The following is a 20,699-nucleotide window of genomic DNA, read 5'->3' on the forward strand; positions in this document are numbered from 1 at the left end:
ATCCTGAGAAGCTAATCTGATAGATTTTCAGCTGCAGCTGTGCATGTGTTTTATACCTTGATTTTTCAGAAATAATGTCCACTTAAATACTGAGGCTAGATATCACATATATTTTTTATTACAATAGCATGCATTATAACATAGCTTAAAATAACTAGCAAAAAAAAAAAAACCAGCCATGGGGCATTCAGTGCAAATGTACAAAAATTACCGACAACCATCTCAGGGAAGATGAGTGAGATCTAAATGCAATCATGCAGGCTCTCATAAAATGAACTACTAGTAAAGGCTGAACATACAAATCCTATGCGTTGCAGAAGCCAACACTACTCGCATACCACCTTAAAAGTAAACCATCAATCTTTTTTTTTTTAAATTTTTTAATTATAATTTTACAAATATCATGACATAACACGTCAAAGTACAATGCGGATATCGTATTAGAGTACAAGAAAATAATTGATATTGGAGATTACCAAACTACAGGAAAAAGGTTTCACAAAACAAACTTAAACCATCCATCTTCTAACAGGGAAATAATATTGTTATTTTTGCTAGCCTATGTTTTTTTCAACAACTGCCAGTTTTTCACCTGCAGAAGTCCCTCCACCCCACTATAGGAATACACAGTGCAGAATGAGAAGCAACAGCTACTAAGTCTTCAAAAAAATACAATCTCCACAGAAACAATAGATTTTTAGATGGAAGGAAATGCAGGAGCCAGGGTGCTTAGACTGTTATTTTTGTTTCTAAGCTTTGTATTAGTTGTCTGTATGGTATAAAATGATTTGAAAGCATTGAATGGATATTAGCCCACATCTCTTTTCAGTAGGATAAGGGAGGGAAGGAGAAGCATATTTGTGTCTGTTAGTGTGTGTGTCTGTTAGTGTGTGTGTGTGTCTGTGTGTGTGTGTCTGTCTATGTCTGTGTGTGTGTGTCTGTGTGTCTGCGTGTGTCTGTGTGTGTGTCTGTGTGTGTGTGTCTCTCTGTCTCTGTGTGTGTCTCTGTGTGTGTGTGTGTGTGTCTCTGTGTGTGTCTACGTGTGTGTCTGTCTGTGTGTGTCTGTGTGTGTGTCTGTGTCTATACAAGACTTGAGCAGCTGCCACAGCGATGCATTGGTGCACTATATATGCTGCATGCACTCATTTCTGTAGGAGGAAGGTTACTGTATGGGACGTGATTATTTTTTTTGCAGGATCCCATTAGGTATCACCACCCTTCTAAATGCAGGGGCAGTTGGCCACTGTAAAAGGGATAGGTGCTGAGTGGCAGCAATCCCCCGATGTTTTTCAAGGTCAGGCCAGCACTGACAGATATTTCTCTGTTTGTTCCCCCCCCCTTTTTTTTTTGTCCGTCTTGTCTGTGTGCAGGTGTTGAGTTGCTGTGTGACAGGGACGTGGACATGGCCACGAGGGTCCAGGACTTGCTAGAGTTTCTTCACGAGAAGCAGCAGGAGCTGGATGTCGCAGCGGAGCAGCACCGCAAGCACCTGGAGCAGTGCGTGCAGCTGCGCCATCTGCAGGCTGAAGTCAAGCAGGTGAGAAGGAGAGGAACTTAACCTGTTCTCTACCTTACCTTTTTTTCCTGACTGGAGTCGTGTCATTTTTTTTCCAATGGAATCGTAAGTTGTATTTCTAAGTGTGTAAGTGCCAGTTTAATTTCTCATGGAGGAGTAGTCTAGTGGTTAGAGCAGGAGGCTGCAAAGCAGGGAAGCCGGGTTCAAATCTCACTGCAACTTCTTGTGACCTTGGAGAAGTCATCGTCCATCCATTGCCTCAAGTACAAACTTAAGGCCTCATTTACTAAGAATGGGAGAAAAGCCTCAGTAAATCAGGCCCTTACATTATAAACCCTCTGGGGACAGGGAAATACCTACTGTACCTGAATATAATCTTCTTTAAAGTGGCTGACCAGTCACAAAAGACAGAATATAAAAATCAGAAGTTAAAACAAAATAAAATGTCATTCAAGACTCTGATCTGAGCCCTGGCAAAAATGTTTCCCTAAATTTTGTGGCAGCAGAGTAGCAGGTGTTTGGAGAATTCTTGACCAGGCTCCATTTTACAAGCTCAGGAGTCTGCTGAGCCATTTGCTAGCCCAGCCCTAGAGAAATTGGTAGTATATCATTCCTAGGACTGTTCCTTAGACTTACATCATTGTGGTGTCTTAGTCCGTAGGTTTCAAGCTGGTACTTGTAAGCAAATCAGGACCATTTGGCCTGCCAGAGACTTAGGACGTGCTTGGAATGCTACAGAATTCTATAATTATAGGAAATTACCTTGTCTGGGGGGTGGGGGGGAAACTATTTATTTGTTAAATAAAAATATTTTATCAACAGTGGGTAGTACCAGGCCAAAGAGTTTGCAGTTTGGTGTTTTATTCAAAAAAAATATAAAAAAATATAAAAGGCAACCCGTTAAGATAGACCCCTCAAAAGAAAAGAAAAATCACACTGTGGAGAATATTAAATTAAAGAAAACAAACATTTTTGTCAATTAAGACTCCATGGGAAGGTTTTTATCAACTCAGCTCCCTGGGTGCATAGACATATTTGTATTTATTTAAAAAGAAAACTGGTGGGGTGTGGAGGAGTAGCCCAGTAGGCATGGTAGTGGGTTATGAAACAGGGAAGCCAGGGTTGAAATCCCATTACTGCTTCTTATGACCTTGGGCAAGCCACTTCACTCTCCTTTGTTTTAGGTATAGAATTAGATTTTGAGCCCTCTGGGGACAGGGGAATACCTTCAGTATCTGAATGTTGACGTGGCTTAAAGGCAAAATATAAATCAAATAAGGGAAAAAAATTGGCCTGTCCTTTTAAGGAGGAGCCGTTTGTGTGATGCAGAACAGCATGGATGCTTCTTTGGTTGCCGAGAACGTTAGTAGATCCAAGGGAGAAGGAGCCTGAGCACACTGGATAGGTCTCCCTTTTTCAGTGGTGTAGAGTTCTAATAGCTATATTGGTCCTGGAGAAAACTGGAATTTGTAGGTTGCGACAACTTTTATTGGGACCAGAAATAAAATGTAGATTATGCATGAACTTTGGAGACTCTCACTCTACTGCAGTCGAGTCATCCTTCTGGAGAATCTGGGGTCCTGTCTTATCACAGAGGGCAGCCAGCTGGACCTCCAGCGGTAAATGACAGGTTAACACCACCGTCTCAGGGCAGCAGACTCAGGGCTTACAGACACCTTTGTAAACTATGCAGGCAAGGGACAGGAGCAAAGATTGGCTTAGCTTGGGCAGGGATGAGATCGGTAAGTACAGTTAATGGAGTAGGGCTGGACTGAGCTTAAGCTTGAGCTTTGTGAAAAATCTTGGGTGTAAAGTTCATAGGTGTGAAGTTTGCATGAACAGCAGTGAGCTGCAGCATCGAATCTATAAGTTCAAAGTCTTTTCTTTCATTAGGACTTCACACATGCATATAGATAGGATCCAAAATTTGATATTGATTAGATGTTACCCCAATCCACCGGCATAGGATTGGGCTTCCAATGACTTGTTCTTTGCTGATACGCGTCTTAGCTGATATGTAAATTTGCATGGAGGTGATGGCAGGATTTTGAAGACACCTGGTGAACAATGTTGGGTCTCATGACTGCAAACAAAGTTTGTCAAGGCCACAAATTGAGCATGTGTGTGTCCGGCAATACCAGCGAAATTATAAGGCGAAGACAGATTGCTTAATGTGAAGAACAACAGAAGCTTCTTCTCCTCGGAGTAGTTCCCACAGGCATTCACATTAAAACTATAGGGGCCATCACATGGCTAGACTTCCATCTTGTGTTGCTCAGGCCTGCAAAGTTGAGTTCAGTTGCACATTCCTTTATAGGGTGACTGACTTATCCCTACAAGCTCAGCAGCATTGCTTCTCTCCTGTTCCTAGTGTTGGTGGAAGTGGTGAGCCCAACAGAAGAGAGGCCAAAAGATATGTATGCCCTAAATTCAATACAAGTGAGAAGAGTGCATGTTGAAAACGTGAAAAGTGTTGGAAGATCTAGTCAATCAAAGGAACTGGCTGTATTCAGAGAAATGTTTAGGAGAGAAAAGAAAGAGCTTTATGCTATCCATTCAGCAAAAAATGCAGCTGCAGCATTGCTTCTCTCCAGCAACTCTGGCAATGGGGAGTCCAGCAGAAAAAGGTTCACTGTTAGTGTTGGAAAATCAAATCCAGGAGTGGGACCATAATCCAGAAAATTGCAAGACGCTGTTGCTGCTGGACAACTGCTGCTCCTCCAGTTGCTGAAAAATTGGTCACACTTAATGTTTTTGTTACCTATTTGCCATCTGTACCTCCCTTGTTTGGTTGGAGGATCAAGGAGTTATCTGGAACCTGTGTCTGGGACTATATTAAGATAGGGCTAAGTTTCAGCATTGTTACCATCTTGCCTTGCTTACAAGCTGCTGAGAAGTATGTGGCTGAGGCCTATCAGTCATCCATACTCACCAAGTGACTGCTCTGCCAGCTCACGGCTGACTGCATTGAGGTGCTGTAATGCAGCTTGTGCGTCTGTGCTAAAGGTTGAGGAAAATAGACTACGGTCATGGTTGCTGCTGCATCTTATGAAGCGATTACCTGGGCTCCAGCAACTGTTGGCATAAGTCCTCCTGCTAGAAATCTGCACATCAATCCGTTGTAACACCTACCCCCATCATTCAGTGATCATCTTTGCATTCCAAATGTTACGCTTGAAGTCCTAACATTGACCTGATCTAATCAAATCCCAGGTGGCTTGAAGTAGTCTTATGTGCAAAAGTTCTTAATTTCAAACAAACACAAACTTTTAGGCTTGCCACGCATGCAGTACTGCACACTTCAGGCGTTTATTATTTATTTTGTACTAGAATGGCTGACTAAAGCAAGCCATCTCAGAAAGGAAGACTCTGCAGTGTTTGTGGGAACCACTGAGTCTTCAGAAATGAGATCCTGTTGCTGGAGGCATGGGCTGTGTTTTGATCAGGGAGGACCTTCCACAACGTGTGGGAGGTTGAAATAGCATGTGAGCTTCCAGGACTCTTGTATCATGGTTGCACTGATACCCCTGTACCCAGTCCCCACTGCACTTAATCCAACTGGTTCATCACAATTATCAAGGTGCACGCTACTTACAAAACAGGTAAATGTTTCAAGAAAAAAAGAAATCCTAGCATGGCTTTCCTTGACTTAAATTTCAGAAACATTTAAGAACATACAACGTGCCATACTGGGTGAGACCAAAGGTCCATCAAGCCCAATATCCTGTTTCCAACAGTGGCCAATTGAACCCTAAAGGTCGATAGATTTCATGCTGCTTATTCCAGGGCGAAGCAATGGATTTCCCAAAGTCCACCTTAATAATGGTTTAGGGTTTCTTCCAGGAACTTGTCCAAACCTTTTAAAACCCAACTACAGTAATAACTTTTGTCAAATGCATCTTTTTTTAACCATGGGCTCTTCTATGGCTTCAGATGTTGAGCTAGTGCAGCCGTCTACAGAAAAAGTTATATTTTTTTTAGTGAGTCCTACATGAGATCCAGTGTGAGGAAACTTGCAGTTGGCCCTCAATCTGCAGATTGTAGAGTAAGACTAATAGTCCTAAGGAGAATCTTGTTCATTGCAGAGGTTAAAGACGACAAGATATTGCTGGTAATCCCAGCCACGGAGTTTGGACCTCATCTAGAAGGTTTCTACTACCCAGATAGGCGGGCCACTTTGGCCAAGCTAAAACGTCCGCCTAAGGATAAGGTGAAATTATTGACATTGTTCAGAAGACCACTATACCTGTAGAAGACACCACCACTCAAAAAAAAAAAAAAAGGAAGGAAATAGTTTTGCACAGTATATGTCCAAAACCTAAGAATCCAGAAGTGAAATCTAACTTCTTTAATATCAAAGGAAACTTAAGAGGTAGATATTAAAAGCATTTTTCATGCAAAAACCAGCCACATGTGGACCATACGTGAGCAATGCGAATGTTAAGAAGCCGGGAAGGGCGCACGTGTACATGTTCCCAGAATAAGGAGGCAGAAAAGGGACAGGTCATGGGTGCTCCGGGGGGGCGGGTCCATGACTGACTTGCATAACCACAAATTTCGCACAGGCAACGCGCGTATGTTGCCTGTGTAACTTTATATCTGCTCCTGATGAGGTGCAGGTGTCAAAGTGCCCTCTGTATGTACCACTCTAGAGGGCACTTTGAATTGGGGTGAGTTTTTGGGAGGTGCGTTGGGGCTGGCAGGGGGGTGCTCCAGACACATTCAGAGATATTTGTAGTAAAACTGACATCAGTAAAGAAATGTAGCCCTCATAAGTGATGAAAAGGAGTAGATTTGTACTCTGCAGCTAGCACTGGACTTCTGGTGAGGCACTAGAGAAGGAAAGCGTGCCTAAGACTAGTATGAAACAAAAAATGAGGAAGATGTCTGTACTTCCAGTCTTGTTGCCAGTGTGATGATTTTTGCAGCTCATAAAAATCTTCTGTTTTAATTTAGTGATATAGCACAGGGAAAGCATCTGTTATTTATATATGCTGCCTGCTAAAGATCAAACGCAAGTGCCAGTGGGATATGATGAGTAATTTGCATCATGATTTATTCTTGACTAGAGCGCTGCTCAGTATATGAGACAAATTGGTTTAGTTGTGTATATGAAATGCTGATGTTAGCATAGTGTTATTACCTGACTGCCCCGCACACTCACACATTGTTTGTATACTTGTTTTCTCATTTCCTGGCAGCTCCCATCCCTTCTTAGCAGTACCATGACCTCACAGCCTGAATGCATAGGGGGTGATAAACAGTGCAGAGGAGAAATGGAAAAGGAATTGTTTCTTTTAAGCTGAATTAAGACACACCAAGTCTGATACCTATAACAGGTTTTATGCTCTGTTTGTGGCTTATGGGAAAAAAATCTTTTCTGAGGTCTTCTGAGTGAGCCAAGTGCCCACTGTGGATCCCTCCTCCCCTGCCGAGGCTGTGGGAGACGCTCCGCTGGATGGAATCCCGAGGCTGCCTTGATGCCCATGTGCATAGCTGCATCTGGAGTGATACTCACCTGCTGGGCAATATTCAGGGCTATAGATGCACACAGAGTGCAGTTCTCCTTTTGCTTGCCCCATTTATGTGCGACTGTGGAGTAGCCGATGAGGTCAGTAGTGGGAAATGTTGACCTAAGTGAACACAGGGGAATAGCGATAGCAAAGGATTGTATCCCCGCCCTGAGGAATAAGTGATTTTCCATTACTCGGTGTGTGTTGAGATCTATATTCACATTATATTGCTGCTACTCCTACCACTACCAAAACATTTATATACAAGGTGTGCGCAGCACTGTGGAGCTTATAATCTAGTGTCTGGTGATCTGAAGGCAGTGAAGCATTGTGACAAGGCCATAGCTAAAGCAGAAGAATGCTGGGCTGCATAGAGAGAGGAATAACCAGTAAGAAAAAGGAGGTGATTATCCCCTTGTACAGGTCCTTGGTGAGACCTCACCTGGAGTACTGTGTCCAGTACTGGTGCCCGTATCTTAAAAAGGATAAAGGCAGCATAGAGGCGGTCCAAAGAAGAACGACCAAAATGGTGAGGGGTCAGCATTGGAATTCATATGAGGAGAGGCTGAAGGATCTGAATATGTATACCCTGGAAGAAAGGAGATGCAGGGGAGACAGGTTATAATGATGCACAATCGTCAAACCTTTTCAGTTGGGAAGAAATCAATAGAACTAGTGGTCATGAAATGAAACTCCAGGGAGGACAAGTCAGAAGCAACGTCAGGAAATATTTTTTCATGGAGAGGACGGTGGATGCCTGAAATGCCCTTCCGGAGGAAGTGGTGAAGATGAAAACAGTGAAGAAATTCAGAGGGGCATTTCCCACTACTGACCTCATTGGCTACTCCACAGTCGCACATATATGGACCCCTTCGTGCAATCCGTAGTGCTAGTTCTAGTTAATATCTTTGTAATCGGAGGTCTCTCATGTGTGTTTAATATGCATCCTGTTATACTTTTTGCTCAGTTGTTAAATGTATTGCAAGTTGAACCTTGTAAACCGTTATGATGGCTTTATTGAATGACGGTATATAAAACTCAACAAATAAAATAAATGAAAAATAAACACTGTGGATCCCTAAAGGTTACAGGATGGAAATGAAGAAATGAGTGCATGGGGGTAACTTGCTGGTGTGATGGTTACTACCGTTAACCAATAAGCCTTCATACTGTTGATGCAACTCAATCATTGCTCTCTGCTTCAAAGGCAAGGGGAAAAGAGGTAAAGGGGAATTGGATTCAGACAGCAACCATCAAGGACCCTGACTTTTACAATTTGAGAAACTGATAAATATGGGGATAACCTGTATGCACAGCAGGTGCTGCTGTGGGCTTACTAGGTAGGCCATTTGGTCTTTTCCCTGCTGTCATTTCTATGTTTCTATGTAACATGTTCCATTACCTCTTGGCTCCATTTTGGCCACAAAAAGTCTCAGACAGGTGTGGCAGTTACTACCCTTAACCAATAAGCCTTGATATGGTTAATGCAACTCCATCCTTGCTCTCTGCTTCAATGGCGGTGGGGAAGGGGGAATTGGATTCAGACAGCAACCAATGAGGGCTCCAACTTTTAAGGTTTGAGGAACAAATAAACATGGGAGTAACATCTGATGAGGCTTTTACTACCCTTAACCAATAAGCCTGATACTTTTGATGCAGCTCCAACACTGCTCTCTGCTTCCACAACAAAGGTAAAGGGAAATTGGATTCAAACAGCATCCAAGGAGGATCCTGACTTTTATGGTCTGGGAAACTGATAAGCACGAGGGTAACCTGCACAGTGCAGCAGATACTGGCATAAGCTTGCTGGGCAGACTGGGTGGATCATTTGCTCCTTTTCTGCCGTCATTTCTATGTTTCTGTGTATAAGATAGTCAGACAGAAATGATAAATAAGCACTGGTGGGGTGGGGGGAATCAGGGAAAAGAGTGAGTCTCAGAGGTGGGTTAATGGGAAGAATTTAACTGAAGACAGAGCCATCTTACAAATACAAAATAAGAATCAGCAATCCAGTGGATCAGAGCCTCTAGTTTCCTGTGACAGTCCAGAGATAGATTCTGTGGCAAAGTTCCTGAAATTTTGCGTTACGTTTGCTTGCAGTTGAGTAATTTTGCATATTTAAAAACAAATGCAAATTTGTTTTGCACGGTAGAAATAAGAGTAGTTTTCCAACTTTGCTTTATATCTGTATAATTGATTTTGCTCTTTTGGATGCTTCATAGGCAGGGGATCTCTGGTAGTACTGATGTAGGAGAGGAGAGGAAGAAGACATCTCAGGGATGGAAAGAGGTGAAGGGAGGGAGCTGGGGGTTTGGAAGAAGAGAAGGGAGGATGAAAAGGGGGTGTGAAAAAGAAGGGAAGATTGGGGATGGGTAGGAGAATGGTGTTACTCTTGTATTCATTATTGGAAAAAGACATTTGATAACGCCAGTAGTACAGCTGAATATTTCTATAGTGTCAGAAGGTGCGTGCAGCGCCGTACAGACACACAGAGGAGACAGTCCCTACTCTGTGGCGTTGTTACAGGTTCCCTCTCTGGGGGTGGTAAAACCCGAGGACACAAAGGGCTGGTGTTCTGCAGGCGCGCCCTTCCTGACAGGACCCAGCGCTCAAAACACAAAGACACACTCAGACCTTGAATCAGTACAACTGTAGATTCCGGGATGATTCGTTTATTATATGGGCTTGGATAGTACTTAAGAAAGCAGTACAGCAGAGATAATGCACGAATATAGCAAAGGCAGCATTGATGATAACAACGACAATAGTACTGTAGCACAACACTTGTCAGAAGTGCTCAGTCAGTTTGGGAAAGCAAAATGTTTCTCTTTCTTCCTGATACAGCCTGCTGGTTTTCAAAAGTCTCTTTCTGCGATGCCTTCTCCTCCCTAGCTCCCGGAACCACAGCACAGTGAACAACACAGAATGCTTTCTCACAAGGGTTCGGCCTCTTCAGACATATCTCTGTTACTCCCTCATTCCTTAGAGCTGTCCTCCTCTCTTACTTTGATACAGATACATAGTGTAGGCAAAACCATTTAATCTTGTGACTTGGGGTCAGGGGCGGACTTCTCTGCGGCCCTGTGGAAGTCAGTCAGCCTGCCCGTGTTAGGCCGGGCCCAGATTAGGCATCCCCTCACAGGAGCTTACAGTCGTCGATTGAAGGACATTGTGGATAGAGGCTAATTCAGTGATCAGGGATCTTTGTCTTCTAAAGTCTAAGGGAGGGAACAGTCAGAGGAAGGGATTCAGGTAGGCCATTTGCTTCTGCTATTTGAGATGAGTTCCATGTAAATATGGCTTCTGGCCATGGAGTGTGTTTGGGATGCCTGCCCAGCATTTTCTCTCACTTTCTTCTTCTTCTTTCCCCTTCACACTTTAGCAGATGGCTAGGACGTGGTGGTATATGTAATGGAATCTGTAATAGGAACTTTTATTAGTGGGATAATAAAGAAAAACAACTGCAGTTGAGGAAGGCTACTGCTACTGTAGATAAACATAGCCGCAGCTATTACATTGATTACACTGACAAATCAGCATTGCAGCTTGTTTTATTAACTGTGCAGTAGTCTAGTTTGCTGGGTCACGTGGACATTTTCTGCAGCTAAATTTCAGGTGTCATGAAGATATTTTCCCTCTGTGTGTATTAGTCTTCACACAGAAGGACTGGAATTCTCAAACTTTTAAAAACTAATAGCTTTTTCCTCCTGTGAGATCTGCTGTCATTTTTTCCCCTGTACTTATTACCCCAGTCAATTACATTTCAACTGCACTCCAGCTGCGAAGCAGAAAATGAGTCCGTCGCATTGAAAGGTGTGTGGCCCAGTCACTGTGTGACGGAGACTGCTGCTGGCTTTAGTGCTCCGGAGCACCAAAACCTTTAGGGTGGCATTGTTAATGGTATGTACTGATGATAGAAATAGTGCTGTTTATGTACTGTTGATGAAAGGAGGCGGGACTGTTTGCTATGTCATCGGACAGCTTGGAAATGGCGCTCAGCTGGTGCTGCATTGTAGGGTAACTTTCCTGTCCGCATTCTAGTTTTAATGTCTGCATTAAATGCTGGCTGTTCGTTCCCAGGTCAGCTTGCTAGTGGTTTCACTGCAGATATGATTTTCAAACAGCCCAAAACTGCCAAAGCAGGCAGCACTAGAATTTTGGCACCATTTTTTTTTTTTTTTTAGTGCGGAAAATTAAATTTTGCAAACAAAAAAAAAATCCCCCACTTCAAAGTGTTTAAAAAATCACTGACAAAAAGTAGTTCTTCTGATCTCGAGGATTGCTGAATAAATTGGCTTCTAAACAGTTGCATACAAAATCATTCAGTCTTACCATAAAGCAGTGGCATACCGAGTAAGAGGGGGGGGGGGCCTATATCTGAATGTAACTTGCCTTGAGCTACCAATGAAAAAGTATGGGCTAAATACAGAAAAATAAAGTTTTTGGCACTGGTTTACTGGCCGAGAAGTAGATTTGGGGAGGTGTGGAGATTTGGAGTCTACCCCTCTGCTCCCCAATGCTAGGCCTTCTCTATTATGGTGCCAGCACCATGAGCATATTCAGACCTCACGGGCAGTGCCTTCTGTTGCTGATCTCACAAGATCAATAAGAGAAATTGCTGCCCTGAATATTGAAAGTGTGTGTGGTGCTGGCCCTGTAATAGAGAGAGGATAGCAGTGGGGAGTGGACTGGGTAGCATTGTTAATCTGAGGGAGGGTGCAGTCAAGACTAAGGCACAAAGGAGAAGAGGGAAAGGGAGAGAGATGCTGGGGGAGAGAAGGCAGATGCTGGGAGAGGAGGAGAAGAAGAGGTAGATGTTGAGGGAGGGAGGAAGTCAGGGGGGCAGGGAAGATTCTGAAGGAGGGTGGGGAAGAGGCAGGGGCAGTTACAACCCTAAATATTTTGCTGGATAGACTGGATGGGCCATTTTGGTCTTTTTCTGCCATCATTTACTTATGATACTATGTTAGCTGCTGGGGCGGGGGAAGAGGAGAGCAAAGGGGACAGTTGGTGGGAAATGGATTACATGCTGTGGAGGGGGCAGATGCTGTGGAGGGAGGGAAGGACAAATGAGAAGGTGGGGAGAAATGGGGCAGATGCTGGGAAAGAGGGAAAGGCAGGGGAATGTATAATGGGGGAAGGAGGCTTGGGGGGGGGGGGAATACAGGAGAATAGGGATGGGGGCGAACAGAGACCCAGGTAGTGACTCAGGGATCGGGTGGGAAAGCAGACAAGCACAGACAGACTTAGTCTGACTGGGGATTCGGAGTGGAGTGGGGATTCAGATCTTGGGTGCGGATTGGGCATGATGAGAGCAGGGACTTGGGAATTAGGAGGATTATGGGGACTAGGTGATTGAGTGGGAGATATGAATGTGAGACAGAGTGAGGAAAGATGTGAAGAACCTGGAGGGGTTGAGAGGCGGTAGAATAGGACAGGGTGACTGAGACACAGAGGAAGGGAATAGATCCTTGAAGGGAGGTGAGAGAAGGTAGAAATGGAGGAAGTGAAAAGGGGAATGTAAGGCTGACTAGGGGGTAAGGCACAGGGGGATGCGGGACAGGGAAGGAGTTGGGGCTGGTAAGGGGATGAGAGGCACAGGAGGGTAGATGAGGGCTGGGAAAGAGGTGAGTACAGTGCATAAAAGAGGGAATAGAAGATTGGGGAAGGAATGAAAGACAAAAGGTGGAAAATGGGAGAAAATAGGAGGTGGGAGAGGGAGATGCAAAACTGATAGGCAAAAAGTGAAGAGAGGCAGGTTTGAAGACTGCAGGTTGAGAGAAGTGGAGGAAGAAGAGGAAAATCTGTAGAGTATGGAGGCAAGGAACACACTTGAGGCAGTTTTCATCGCAGGCAGGAAGAGAAGGGCCAAAGGGCCTAGCCCTCACGAGGCTCTTCCTTTTATTGTACATTCATACAAAGGCAGATGATGTGTCATTACATGATTGGCTACTTTCCCATAGCAACAGACGAGTCCTTACACTATTGGCTTTGGCTCAGGGGGTGTGCACGGATCATTTCATTGGCTGCTGAAATCTATACCTCCTGACTTTGTCCTGCCTCTGACTAGGGAACACCCAGCCCTACTTTCAGGCTATCAGGAATAATTATAAGCCAGAGAAATACATGAAGTCAGGTATCCTTTCCTAGGCAGAGAGGCCTAAGCACAAGTGATGCTTTTATTCAGGCAAATGTCAGGGAGAAGGGAAGTTAATGTTTAAACCCTGATGAAATGGCTTGCTGGCAAGCGCATATTTCCCACATCTCACCCTTTCTGTTTTTGTTTAGGAAGCTCAATAAAGCTTTAGACCCTTACTGAAATCTGTTATGTCTTGGTATGGGCTGGAAATAGGGAAAGGGGGATTATGGAGAGAAGAAAGCTTATTCGGCGTGGTGTGCCAGCCACCGATGAGCTCCTGAATCTCCATATCACCCAGAGCTGGTGCAGGTGGTGTGCCAACGCTGCAGGGCTCATGATTCCCTATTAGGCATCTTACAAGACATCTTTATATCCGGGCTGAGAGCAAGGTTTCAATATAGATATGAGAGTTGGGTATGCACTGAATACAGCATCACAGGCAGATAATTAAGACAATTACAGTAATTATAATAGAAATCGCCCTTTTGAGACCAGAAATATCAGGGAGTCAGGACCATAGCCAGTCCCATGGAGAAGTAGGTATTCTGCCTGAAAATGGTGCATCAGCAACCATGGTTTCTATCTGCTCTATGGTATGTGTGAGGTTTGCTTTATAGTCTGATATGTACACACAGCAATGAGATCCAATTAATGCACAAACACCACCCTTTAAGGCTAAAATGGTTTCTAAGGTATAGCTGTTCTGTAATGCTACTTCTCTAATCTGAGAAACTTTTGTTGTAAGTAGTTTTAATGCATGGACTGTCTGATTAAATATGGCAGTCGTCCAGTTAGCTAGGATGTGTAAGTCTCTGTAATTCATAGCTGTCCCCATTGGGGGAAACAGGCTTCTAGCTATCTGAGTTTCTGTATACTTTTCTATGGGATTATTTATCGCCTCCCTTTTGTTACGGAGCCTTGCTTTGGGTAAATTTTTGACTGCATAGTATGAGGGGAGGATGTAGCCTAAAGTGCATCTGTCTCTTCATCTTGGGGAAATGTACATATATGCTCTACGCCCACATAACATCCATATGTTTCCTAACAGATTAGTGGACATGTCATTGGTTATCATTTGGGCTATATAACTACAAAGGGTAAATCCTTCATCCCCTCTATACTTTCTGTACCTGCTTGAGTCTCCCACTGCACATCCTGAAATCTGCCAATTGCATACATATATGTGGTATAATTATGTAAGTGTTCAGTGATTAATACAAATGTTTCAGTTACAATATGGATATTTCCCACCTGAATCCCTTTCCCATCCCCTGTATCATAGTCCCAACAAAGAGCGGCAGTCTCTTGAATACAGCTACCAATGTGTAGTATGGCATTATTAACTGGAGAGTTAATGAAAACACCTCTCTGTAAAGGATAATTAGTCCATACTGTAAGGTTAAATGGTACAGCATGCATCAGTCGTTCTCCGCAGGCTTGGGTTGGCATGTGTGTGCAGATCCAACAGTCTGTTCGATTCAACAGGTGTGAAAAGTTCTGATTCGAGGATGTACATGTTGTCCTGTCAGAGTCCTTGTTCTGAAATCGCCATAGCTGGAGAAATAAGGCAAAGGATGAGGATGCAGAACACAATTGTTAATGAGTTGGCATTCAGGCAAGAAAAAGCGGCTAATAAGTTCTCTGGAGTTTTCTCAAGGCCTTGCTGTTCTAAGAGTTGTGCAGATTGGTTGGATAGGGCCTTGATCTGTCCCCAGGTCATGTGGTGCTGCTTTTTGCAAGGAGTCCGGTCTCTGTCCTTCTGAGGGCTGTGGAGGCTCAGGGAGAAGTTGGGGATCGGGTCCTGTAGACCTGGACACCTTTCCACGGCTTGATATACCTGTGGAAGCAAGCAGAGAAACATATCCTCGTTCCCCATTTTAAGGGAACGGGACCGTACCAGACATTAAATATTCTATACAAAACTGATGGCTGTGGGTGACTAACCCTAGTCCCATAATGATTACTCATGGCTGTGGTCTTAAATTTGATATGTTTAGATGATTTAAAGTAAACAATACTTAGTTCAGGGGGAAAATCCTACTTTGTTCAGGGGGAAAATCCAGGGGCAATCCCCCCTTTTTCTTTTTGTTTGGTCCAGAGCTCTTAAGGGTATGATTTGCTCTCTCCACAATGGCTTGCCCTGTGGTGTTGTAGGGGATGCCAAATAAGTATTTAATGTTCAATTATTGACAAAATTCATGCAAAGGAATGGCTGCAGTAAGCAGAGCCATTTTTAGTTTTCAGAACGTAACCCCATTATCAAGAAAGTTTTTATGCAGTGATCAATTTTCATTCAGTAAAATAGCAATAAGTGTAAATTAATCATTTAAAGGAAAAGTCATTTGCTGTAAGCTGAATCAAATGACAAGTATATTAGACATTACATTAAACATATGTTACACAAGACTGACATATATTCATTCATCTTGCAAATATTCATTCATAGTCTTCTTTACATCAAGACAGACAACAGATAACACATAATATGAGCTAAAAATCTTATCAAAAAGTTATCAAAAACAAAATTAGATCAAGGATCAAAAGTCAAAAGGTGTTAGAAAAATGTTAAAATAAACTGCAAAGTGTCCATCTTCACATCTCCTCATGGCAGGAAGGCTGTAAATCTGGAAAATATTAAAAACTGGCATACAGCAAAAAATTACTAAGGTAAGGATAAAAGTGAAATTCTTACTTTTTTAACCTTGGAGAATCAATTCCATTATTCAATTTAATAAAATCAATTTGGAGTTGCAAGAAAAGGCTTGGGAGGGATTGCTTTAGATGTAGCAACCTCTGTCAGTAAAAATTATAAGGTTCAGAATTCTGTATAAATTTTGTGAAAAAGAAAATAAAACTGAAGTGTCCTTAATACAGAAGGTCTGTAGGCCTGAAAAATAAAAACTATTATACAACAGAATTATTAAAACAATAATATAATATAACTTGTAGAATAACATAGCGCCTCCTAGTGGAGACCCCATCATTACTTTATAGATTGCAACTATTGTTCCAGGTTGCAATCAATAATACTCTGAGCTTACTTTCAATGTGGAATATCAGAATAGAATTTCTTCTTATAATTATTAGAATAGGAAATTAAACACGCTGTTTGCTCAGCTCTGTCTGCTGCACGCTAAAGTTTGAAAGTATTAAAAGATTAAAGACATATAGAAAGTAGAGAGAGAAACTGCAGGACTAAGTCCAGTTTTTTTTTCTTTTCAAAAGTTCTCCCTCCCTCCCCCATGAGTGGCAAGCAAGAGTTACAGAAAGGGGGGGAGGAGCAGTGTTTCTCAAAAGAAAAGAACTGCACCCAAGGAGTTAATCCTTCAGTCAATAGGAACTTAAAGATAGCATTGTTTAACAATTGATAACATCTACCACAGACAATGGCTTGGCAAGGATTTGCTGATTCCTTGCAGACAGATACTATTTTAATTTACTTTAGGGAGAATCACAGTAAAAATATAAGTTCTGTGTGCTGGCAATTCAAGCAATTGCTTATAAACTTAAATCTCAGAGAAATGGAGTCATTTTAAATGTGAGCCAAATAAACTTTGCAAAAGGGAAACTTTCACATGTAATTTACACAGAATATTATTCAAATTTCAGTACAGTTTTAACATAAGGCTATGCATACACTTTGTGGGGGAAAATACTCTCAAAGTATGCAGATTTTTTGTAACTGAATTCAAAGACTAATAGAAACCATTTTTTTTTCAAATCAGTACTGTTTGTTAAGAAAAAACATTTTTTTTCCAAATCTGTACTGTTTGTAAAGAGAAACCATTTTTTTTTTTTTTTTTGTGTAAACAATTTTTATTATAATATGTTATAATAGTACAGACAGGATTAGGGATATACAGTTTCTTCCATATCCCAATCCCTTGATCTAACAAAGCTCGCTATTGCAATACAATTTCCCCCCCCCAACCTCCCCCCCCCCCTCCCAGGTGCTTACTGAACGTTCATGGCAAACTGATATCCTGTTATACTACACGAGTGGGGCCGTTCTCAGCCAGCAGGCGTTCAACAGTTTAGAATCAAGCTTCTGGCCCGATGTGGCAACGCCTGCAGGTATCCATTCCAAATCTGAAGAAATCGACGACGTCTCTGAGGGTCCATCTGAGAGGCCATGTTTTCCATCTGCATGAGACGATGTAAATGGATCCTCCACAACCAGAAGGATGGAGGTGTTGTCTCCTTCCAATTGAGCAAGACCATTTTTTTCCCCACGGCAAAGGCTTTCCGCAGGAACCAACGAGACTCCATTCGTTTAACCAAGGGATGGGGAATACAATCAAATAATATCATATATGGCGACATAGGTAATTGCATATTCATCAAAGCACTCAGATATTTTACAATCTTTCCCCAACAACTGGGCAGATATCAAAGCAGCAGTGGTAGAAGCGTTAGAACCAGAATTTAAAAAACTATCCCACCAGCTTGGGGACCTTACGGCTTCTATAGCTGGATACGAAACTCGCTTTGGGGACTTGGAACACAGAGTTTCAGAAACGGAAGATGGCCTAAACAGTGTACAATCAGAACTGGCATCCCTTAAAAAAGCGCTGGCAACTCACACTGATCGCATAGAGGACCTGGAGAATAGGTCCCGTCGGTCTAATCTCAGATTTGTTGGGCTGCCTGAATCTTTGGATGAAAGAGAATTGCCACAATGGCTGGAAGCCTGGTTGACTAAAGAGCTGACTTTGAATTTGGCGCGTGGGCCTCTGAGAGTGGAAAGAGCGCACAGATTAGGCATAAAGAAACAGCAGCAAGATCGGCCCAGGGTGGTTATAGCAAAAATCTTAAATTATGCCCATAAAGAAGCGATTTTGCGGGCCACTCGGGGAGATAGGGAGTTGCGCTACGAAGGCCGGAAGATTTTAATCTTTCAAGATTTCTCTGTGGCCTTATCGGCCCTGCGGCGCTCCTTTGCCCCTCTGTGTTCCCAGTTACATCATTTAGGGCATCGTGCAATGATCATCTACCCGGCGAGAGTCCGCGTGGTCACTTCGCAAGGTCCCCGCTGGTTTAATACGGTGGGGGAGTTGAAAGCGTTTGTTAATTCACTCACCGATTCCGGGGAGGACTCCGGAACAACCCCGAACACCCGTGCCTGATGATCATCACGTGGCCAAGATGGCCGACGGGGCCTCTGCAACTCGGGCGGATGCACATCGCTGTGAGAACTGCAATCAAGGCCGACATCAGTGTTCCCGAGGATGAAATTCGCCTGTGGACATCATACCCGATATGAACTGAAGAGTTAGCGCGCTGGAACCCAATGCTCGGGGAATCACACGTGCGTCTCGGCCAAAAGTCTCAAGCCCGAGCAGGTAGGACTGTGCACGTGCAAAGCAAGTGATTCGGCGTTTCTTGGACTCTACGTTGTTTTGCGGCTTCGGGGATGCACGACTGTTGGCGCTCCGGGGGGCCTGCCGTTGTAGGACACCAGGGGCTCCACGCGCAGGAGGGCGCCGGCTGGACATGAGGACTTGTCTCTTTAGCGGCTCCAAGTTGTTTAGGAGCCGGTCCGCGTTGGCAGCGAGCCGCGTTTCACGCCGGCAGATCGCGCAGAGAGTACGGTGCCGCAGCACCCAGACTTGAGAGCTCAGAACAACTTGCCGGCATCGGACTCCCTGCAAAACCCGATAGGCTGTTGGGAAGGTTAACAATGTTGTTCTTGTTTGTGTGTGTTACTCTCTCGGTTTCAGGGTTAGGCGCCCTCATGCTTGCATTCACTTGGGCTGGGATGGGGCACGTTGCTTACTTAACGAGGGGCTCTAGAGCCAGGGGGGCTGGGAGGACTAGGAATCCTATGTCCTCCCAATATTCCGGCTTAGTTCCGGAAGATGCAATTAATTCCCCGCGGTGTGTGACGTGGCCACCTGGTTCTGGTAGAGCTGTTGGGTTATGACACTGTGATAGCAAGGCTGGGGTGGCTGGTTTGGTGCGGGGATGCGTTATATGTCCCTTGGGAGAATTTGTTTAGTTTAGGGCTCTGGCCCGGAGCACTTAGGTAGGAGGTGGGGCTGGAGGAGGGGGAGGGGAGCTAGTAGTGTTGTTCGTGGTCTCAGTTATGGGGGTGGGAAGATTCCTGTTTGGTGATACAGGAGGGGGAAGTTTTGGAGGGGAAGGGAAAGAAGATTTAACAGGGGAGATTGGGGGGCAAGGGGGGGGGGAGGGGTTCTAAGGGGGGGGGGTATCCTTGAGGCTACATGAGGGTGGGGGAATCGTAGGTGCTGCTGTGCTGCCGGTTACACAAGTGGGATATGAAATGTGCTTCAGGGGAGGGCCTTTGCTGGGACGGCCTTCTCCTGTATTATGTGGCTCTATTCTTGAAGTGGGTATTATAATTTTGATTCTTGACCATGGTTAAATCAGGTTACCGCTTCACATCTTGGAATGTATGTGGTATCCACTCTCCAATCAAGCGATATAAAATTTTACAGGCTTTGAATCGTAAATCTGCGGATCTGGCGTTGTTACAGGAAACCCATTTGTCTGATGCAGAGCACGCTAAACTACGTCAGGGCTGGGTGGGAGAAGTACATTTTGCCTCTGGCGGTTCCCGCTCAGCGGGGGTGGCGATCTTAATTAGGAAGCATTTCCCTCTGAAGGTGTCCCATGAGATTAAAGACCCGGAGGGTAGATACCTGATCCTGGTGGCCGACTTACAGAACACTCCAATTGTCATATGTTGTATTTATGCGCCTAACTCCCAGCAAGCCGGGTTCTACCGTACTCTGATGCGGGTGCTTCTTCCCTATTTGGGTAAGCCCCTGGTGGAGATTTTAACGCTTTAAAAGACCCGGTTTGGGATAGACTTGCCGCTGGAGCATCGGGGGGAAAACTGAGTTCGGAACTGCAGACTCTGGAACACACCTTGCATGTGGTGGATTCTTGGCGCACGCTTCACCCCTTTGAAAAAGAATTTACACATATCGCTAGAGCGCACGCGACACAATCTCGTATAGATTACTTTTTTGTTAGCGACTCCTATTTTTCACATATTTTGGATTCAGGAGTTGGGGATATCCTCATTTCGGACCACGCCCCTATATGGATAGATATAAAGGCCAATTTGGCTCCCCGGCAGGGACGACATTGGAGATACCCGTATTTTTTAGCGGAGGATGCGGCCTTCCAGACCTATGTTAGGGAGCGGTGGGGCGACTATACTACGCTTAATGCCCAACATAAAGGTGACCCGGTTCTATTTTGGAGCACGGCCAAAGCGGTTTTGAGGGGGGACATCATCTCTTACGTAGCGTACTGGAGGAAATCCCTAAACAAAAGACTCCTTCTCCTCACTGAGAGGTTGAGACGGGCTAAGAGAGATTTGGTGGCCCAACCATCAAGGGAGCGGCGTGTTGCGTACCTGTCCTTGCAAACGGCGATTAATTCCCTTTTGCATCAGAGGGCTGTTAAGAGTGTTCAGTACTATCGTTATAAATTATATCAATTTGGTAATAAGTCCGGTAAAATGATGGCGAATCTTGTGAGATCGGTGGGGGGCTCGAGA

General features: G+C 44.0%; 1 protein-coding gene across 1 annotated transcript in view; it reads left to right on the forward strand.

The window, feature by feature from the left end:
* TRIO (trio Rho guanine nucleotide exchange factor) overlaps nucleotides 1-20,699 on the forward strand; it is a 964,000-nt gene that overhangs the window by 532,791 nt on the left and 410,510 nt on the right. The window contains exon 15 of the mRNA XM_029590045.1: nucleotides 1,371-1,537. Coding sequence (XP_029445905.1) covers nucleotides 1,371-1,537 — 167 coding nt within the window. The remainder of the gene's footprint in view (nucleotides 1-1,370; nucleotides 1,538-20,699) is intronic.

The sequence above is a fragment of the Rhinatrema bivittatum genome, chromosome 2 (assembly GCF_901001135.1).
Source record: "Rhinatrema bivittatum chromosome 2, aRhiBiv1.1, whole genome shotgun sequence".
NCBI lineage: Eukaryota > Metazoa > Chordata > Amphibia > Gymnophiona > Rhinatrematidae > Rhinatrema > Rhinatrema bivittatum.